This window comes from Pristiophorus japonicus, chromosome 7, assembly GCF_044704955.1.
Source record: "Pristiophorus japonicus isolate sPriJap1 chromosome 7, sPriJap1.hap1, whole genome shotgun sequence".
Classification (NCBI taxonomy): domain Eukaryota; kingdom Metazoa; phylum Chordata; class Chondrichthyes; family Pristiophoridae; genus Pristiophorus; species Pristiophorus japonicus.
In genome coordinates, this window is record NC_091983.1 from 94,739,405 (window position 1) to 94,746,677 (window position 7,273).

At 44.9% G+C, this 7,273-nt stretch overlaps 1 protein-coding gene across 1 annotated transcript in view; it reads left to right on the top strand.

Annotated features, from left to right (window-relative positions):
* The window catches only part of znf512 (zinc finger protein 512), a 131,316-nt gene that overhangs the window by 111,220 nt on the left and 12,823 nt on the right, over nt 1-7,273 (top strand). Inside the window, exon 15 of the mRNA XM_070884193.1 lies at nt 6,747-6,848. Coding sequence (XP_070740294.1) covers nt 6,747-6,848 — 102 coding nt within the window. The remainder of the gene's footprint in view (nt 1-6,746; nt 6,849-7,273) is intronic.

Consider the following 7,273-nt stretch of genomic DNA (forward strand, 5'->3'; position numbering starts at 1 on the left):
TTTTAAACTTCCAAAATAAAATCGTACGATGTCTAAATTTTGCAGATTTTAGTTTAAATTCCAACAATACAACCATCCAACCAAAAAGCCTCTCTCTCTCTCTCTCTCTCTCTCTCTGACCCTCTCAGTGCTTCTGAGCATGTGTGATGACCCCTGACCTCTCAAAACGTGGCAAGGAAAATCAACCTTAAAAAAAACATGCTACACATGCACAGAATAGCGTTGCTAGGGAAGCTTTTTTTTCTGCTTTGATTTCTGTTTTCTTTGGGTGACCATGAGATCGCTGAAAAATCAGATCGCCCATTTGACATCGCCGGGATAAGGCCAAGTGGAAAATTGCAACAAAAAAAAAAATGGGCCTTGTGCTGGTGATCAGCATGGGCAATACGTCCCACATCGCTGGAACAAGACCCATTTTTTGGAGCCTTAGCCACCTGATGGAAAGTCTATCCCATAGAATTGTGCTCCAAGGCCTAGCTGCGCAGTCCAGTGTAGGGGCCCATGTATTCCAGGAGCGTATGTGCAGCCTGGGATCACATGGTCCGGACCAACCAATGAAAATGGCATACTCCATTCACAGTAATGGTAAATGGAGATCACCATTTCTATGAATGGGGATACCCCAAAAACACAAACATTTAAAATAAATAAGAAAAACACTTCACAGATTTAAAATTAATTGAAATTGAATGTAATTAAATGTTTTCGACAGTTTATTTTTTTAATATTTTAATCGGGGTAAAAATAAACTTGCCTTAATGGACAGGGTTTTTAATATAAAAATTATTAATAAAATGTTATTTTTCTGTCTTTGAAAACGCTTACACTGGTAAAAGCAGGCCTTCGTAAGAGTTTGAAGGACATTCGCTCAGCAAGAGTTGGGCAAATAGCCCAAATCTCCACCCGTGAAGGCCCTTCTACTGGGGATGCATTGGAACTATCAAAAAAAAATTTGACCGTCCGCAAGTGCTGGATTTCGGCACATGCATTTTGTACGTGCTCGTAGAAGACCGCGATTTTTGGTCCAATGTTATCAACAATATGTTTGAGATTACTTTGACATGAGCTTCCTTTTCCCCACCCAGATAATTTGCTGTCCAATTTTTTTTTGCTTCTAATATATACTACTACTTCTCCCATGATGTTGATTGCAGGAGTGGAGACAGGGAGGTGCCTCTGACATTGGTGGCATGTAGGGGTGAAAAGTTGTTAATGAAGTGTGTTACTGTGTTGGATAAGCAGATGCAGTTTGCATGTTGAACCATCATGAACCGAAGTAGCCATAATGGTAGAAGTGTACACAAGAGGGGGCAGTAAGAGCATGTGTGCAGAGGCGTGAAAGATCATATGGGCAGGAAAGGGAACAAGTTCCCACCTGGGGCTTAGTTAATGTCCCAGTGAAGGCTGAGGAGAAGAATAGGAACTCGAAGAACCGCGCTGAAGATCACTGAAAAAGTGGAGGCATGTGGTTATCGTCGTCTTAGGTAGTCCCTCGGAGTCGAGGATGACTTGCTTCCACGCTAATGAGTTCTCGGGTGACTGATGAGCCCAATATGGGACCTACAGTCTCTGTCACAGGTGGGGCAGACGGTGGTTGGAGGGACAGGTGGGTGGGATGATTGGGTTGTCGTGCGCTCCTTCCGCTGTTTGCGCTTGGCTTCCATGTGCTCCCGACGAAGAGACTCTGTGTTCGACGCCTTCCCAGATGCTTCTCCTCCATTTTAAATGGTCTTGGGCCAGGGATTCCCAGGTGTCGATGGGGATGTTGCAATTTTTTCAAGGAGACTTTGAGGATGTCCTTGAAGCATTTCCTCTGCCCACCTGGGGCTCGCTTGCCGTGTCGGAGCTCCGAGTAGAGCGCTTGTTTTGGGAGGCTCGAATCGGGCATGCGGATGATATGGCCCGTCCATCGGAGCTGATCGAGCGTGGTCAGTGCTTCGATGCTGGGGATGTTGGCCTGAGCGAGAACACTGACATTGGTGCGCCTATCCTACTAATGGATTTGCAGGATCTTGCGGAGGCAACGTTGGTGGTACTTCTCCAGTGCTTTGAGGTGCCAGCTGTACATAGTCCATGTCTCTGAGCCATATAGGAGGGCGGGTATCACTACTGCTCTGTAGACCATGAGCTTGGAGCCGGGTTTGGGATCCTGGTCTTCAAACACCTTCTTCCTCGGGCGACCGAAAGCTGCATTGGCACACTGAAGGTCGTGTTGGACTTTGCCGTCGACGTCTTCCCTTATTGACAGTAGGCTCCCAAGGTATGGAAAATGGTCCACGTTGTCCAAGGTTGTCATGGATCTTGATAATTGGCGGGCAGTACTGTGTGGCGGGGGCTGGTTGGTAGTGAACCTTTGTCATACGGATAGCTGCCATTTCTATTTTTTTGCTGCATTTTACAATAATCAAGGTAGGGAATGAAATATCAATGTACTTTTTGCACCCAGTGAACACATGGAGCAGACACAGAGTCAAACTCTCTACTCTACTTCAGCAAGTCATGGGGCTGGAATTTGCATCCGGATCGCCCCCGCCCAATTGTTAGGGTTATTCCGGCGGCTATGTCTTTTTAACCGCTGGAATACCGCTGGTGCGCGCTCCCAAGGTTTTCGGGTTGGTGACAGCGAAGCGTTGCGATAGCGGAGTGGAATGGGCGGCCAAACCGGGACAAAAGTCGCCGATCAGCTTACCTGTAGAAAGGAAAGCAGAATCTCTGTACAAAACGGCCGTAAAAGCTTCTCTGCGCATGCGTGGCCATTCTCCCGCGATTTCGGGGTCAAGGGTGACCCTGCACCTGTGCAGAGAAGAGAAGGACAGCACTCAACATTTTCAAGCTGCAGAGGTTAGTGCATGTCAGTGAGATAGGAGCTGTGAGGATTTTTCAGGTTTTTTGAGGAGTATTAGTTTCTTGACAATTATATTATAAAAGAATATAATTAATAATATAACTAATAAATCTTAATAATAAATAAATATTTACATTGAAATATAATATATATAAATAAATATCAATACAATGGAGAATCAAGCCATGGAAGTGGAGAGGGAGTTAGGTGGGAGAAAAAGGGCCACTCGTTTCTCGGAGAAAGCCCAGGAGTCATTGGTGGGTGAAGTGGAGGCCCATTGGAATCAGTTAACACTGGGTGGGCGAGGGAAACCGTCACCATTCGTGTATCAACGGTTATGGAGAGAGACCGCTGAGGCGGTGTCCTCCATCACGCCCGTGATGCAGGGGGCGAACCAGTGCCGCAAATGGTGGAATTACATCGTTGGGTCTGTGAGAGTAAGTACTAACTTTTATCATGCATTGACGATTTACTCTTAAGTAGTGACACATTTTGTTATGTTGTAAAGCTTGGTGTCATTTTTATTTTCCATCATCGATCTCATTGTGTTAGTCTTCTGTATTTTAATGTGTTCATCGTGCAACATTTGCATGCGAACAAAACTTAAATTGTGCACTCATTGACGAAAAGACTGGGGGACAGTTAATTGGGGATGTGTATCAATATATTTGTGTGTGTGTGTGTGTGTATGTATGTATATGTATGTGCTCAGTATTAGTAGCTGCCAAATTAGTTCACACATTTTTTGTCACCTTTGCAGAAAAAACTAGCCAGCAATAGGGCGGAGCTCCGCAAAACGGGCGGTGGTCCGCCCAAGACTATTCCTCTCACGTACCTCGAGGGATGTGCTGCAGCCCTGACGGGGGGGTGTGATCGCACCGTCACATGGGTTGGTGCTGAATCAGTTGTCCCAGAGGGTAAGTCTGCATAATCCCTGGACTGTACTGCGGTCATGTACTTCAATCTTATGGCAATATAATGTAGAATGTAATGTAATGCTGGAAGCAAGAAATGTTAGTTGTGACATGATTTTTTGGTTGATCACACCGTGCCACTTGGAAACCAAACTGTTTAGGACTGAAGTTTTGTTATGTCATGTACTTTCTATACTTTGCTTATGATACTTTCATGTAATGATCCTCAGCAAAAAATATTTATTCTCCTCATAAGCCTGCGCAACGTGAACTGCTCTAATGTTACCTCTGACACCTCCCCTCCCCTCCCGCCAACCATTAATGTTATGTTTTTACAGTTGTAGAGGTGGAGCTGCCTGCCCCTCCCAGAGAGGAGGCATTGCAAGGAGACAAAATGAAGAGATGGTGCTGGAGGAGCTGCAGGAGAACACTCCTCAAAGCATTGTGTAATGTTGGTGTTGCATGAGGAGGGAGGGATGGCGGACTTCAAGGGTCGTTTCTACCTGCGGCCACCGGTTCCTTATCGGAATCCAACTTTCTTGGATTCCGGTTCAAGGAAGCAAGACCAAGTGGACTGCAACAGCACACACCGACCTCTGTGGTGAATCCACGGCTGGTGATCCGCCAAATTGGGAACGCTGCGCGACAGGCAGGTGCTAGCCTAGACATGGTGGGACTGTCCAGGATGAGCATTGACTTGATTCGAGAGCTCCTCCAGTCCATTGCTGGGTTGTCCGAAAACATCGCGGCTTTAGCAGCCCGCTAATCAGAGGATATGGCAGAGCTGATTGTCACGGTGGGGGAGAACACCCGGACCGCCAATGCAATGCGTCAGTCGATGGTCGCGGGATATGGCACTGAACCCCAAGGTGCCATACCAGCAATGGTGACAGCACCTGATCGTCGAGAGGAACCAGTTTCTTCCGACTTTGAAGATGGGACCTTAGCACTTCTATCTTCTCCAGGACAGTCGCGCTGCCATTCTCGCCCCCGGACCTCCCCCCCCTCCCTCAGCAGTCACGCTCGATGTGCACCAGCAGAGCACCATGTTCAGGTCCCGACGTGGGCAGCGCCAGGGATATTGTTAGCGGGAGGAGGAGGAAGGGGTCAGAGCCAAGGATCAAGGGGGGATTGGGGAGGAAATGCATTGGGCAAGGTGGTTAACGGTAGAATTGTGGAGGGTACAGGGTCTTTTCAGTGGTGTTTATACTGTTGTTGCTGTTTGTTGTTCATAGTGTTTGTTGGCAAAATTTGTATTCATAAAAAATATTATTTTATTACATTGTTAATGTTTTTTTAAAAATTACAACTTTTATATAAAATTTTATTCAACTATACCATTATTGTACTGTGTCTCACTCATTTCTGGGAAGGGGAAAATTTATCCCATTTGACAACTTTTAGGAAAGACAACTTTAAATGTGTGATTGACAGTGTCCCTTGTAAACTCATACCTTATCTTAGATGACCTAGACCCAACTGATTGCGGTTTTCTTGAGTCTTGTGAACATCACGTACTGGGTAAGCCACTCACAATGCAACAGCTCTACCAACCAGTGAGCATTCTCACTGCTGCATACATTATAGTTGTGATGCCTGCTACAGTTAAATAGTCCCACGACCACACTGTCAAGCCACGTGAAGAATGGTTACTTGGATGTAGACCTAGTGAGTGACTCCCTTCTCTCCCCCCCGCCCCCCCAGATCTCCTTGTACACACAGTGACTGACTCCCTTTTCTTCCCCCCCCCCCCCCAGTCATTATGTACACACATTGACTTGGATTAGGCCCCATTGCGTGGACACAACCCCTCTCCCCTCCGTGTGAGACAGTGAGCCCCTTTCCCTCTCTAATCCTGTACTGGGATTTAATTCAGTTCCTGGTCTGTGTGTGAGACAGTGAGTCTCTTTGAATACCCCTTTTGAATAGGAGAATGTTTTTATTAGACAATCCAATAATTTGCAAAGCTTTTAGAGGTCACAATCCTTCATAGACTTCTTGATCCAATGTTTGCACGTTGGTGAGGTAATGTTCCAGTCCACCACAGAGTTGAAGTATCAATCAGCTAACACAGAACCAATTTATACAGAAATTCAGCATATATGTCAGCCGAAAGCTTACTGAACAAAAGGTTCTCCCAATTCTCCCAATCACACTCAAACGATAATAAAAGTTTATTTTCTGCATAAAATCACTTAACTACAGTAGTGGGGGTCATCTTGTCGAAACCTCACATCTGTTAATATGTACAGCACATATTACATTTACATCAAGAATTGCTTTTCTTCATTATCCACGATCTTCTGGGCCACTGTCAAGCTGCAAACAAAATGGAGGGAGGCTTAACATTGGGCCCACGTCAGGCAAGTACTCCAAATATGGACAGTTTCAAGCGCAGTGATAACTGGCGGTAGCGGGCCTTAAAAAAAACAGATTTCAATGGAATTTAGGGTGGGAGGGAATTTTCCGACATTTTTGGATGTCCAAAGTGGGTGGGCGCTCTGCAGCAACGCCAGCGGTAATGATAGGCCCAAATTACCGCTGGCGCCAATCGGGAGCTGAAACGGGCGGTACCGATGAAAACAGGCGGTAAATGGGCAATTTGAGAGGAAGCCCCTAAACTCTGAAAAATACTACAGACTGCTACAGTATAGTCTCTTTTTTTTCAACTCCCCACACATGGGTCAGGTCTTTCTAATATTGACAATTAATGGCAGGTTTATTGCTGCCCACTGACTTTAGACTGCCCAAGCACACTTTAATCAGTAGAGAAAGGAGACTTTGATTCAATCAAGTCCGGCTGAATTCAAATTCAAATCCATATCCCAGTGGTGAAAATGCTGTGTGCTAACCCAATGCATCCTGTCCCCTAGAGTTTGTCTTTTCAACAAAAGTTTTTAAAAACTATTTCCAGTCTGCTTTTGTCAAACCAATATTCTGTATTTGAGAAGAATATGTTGTAATAATGATTTTTGTATTTTCTGTAGTTAAAGTACACACGGCCTGGCTTGCCTACATTCAGTCATGAAGTGCTTCGCAAGTGGAAGAATGAGCTGAAAACCTATAAGAGAGTGCAATGTCCAAACAAGGTAAATACAGTAGCCACTTGTATATTGGTGGTTGTGAAGAAATGGTTACATCACTGTGAAAGACCCTTCTACCTTTAGTCATTATATAATGTTGCCTTCGTCACAGGTCATTGTACAACAAACTTTTGGTGCCTGTTGTTCAATACTGGGTGGTTTTAGACAAGTTGAGCATGAATAAATACTGACTCCCCTAATAGTAACTAACTTCAATTATGTGGCATAATGATGTATTTAATATACAAGTCTATTTCAATAGGTTTCATGGGTCCTGTCTCATTCAGAATTTTAATGTTCATTCTGATCTCAGGGATGAAATATTACACTGAGGTTATACAATTCCCTAATTTCCCCCCCCCCCCCCCCTCCTCCTGCTTTCCTGTTTAAACAAAAATAAAAATAAATAACGTTACATTGAAGGGAATGTT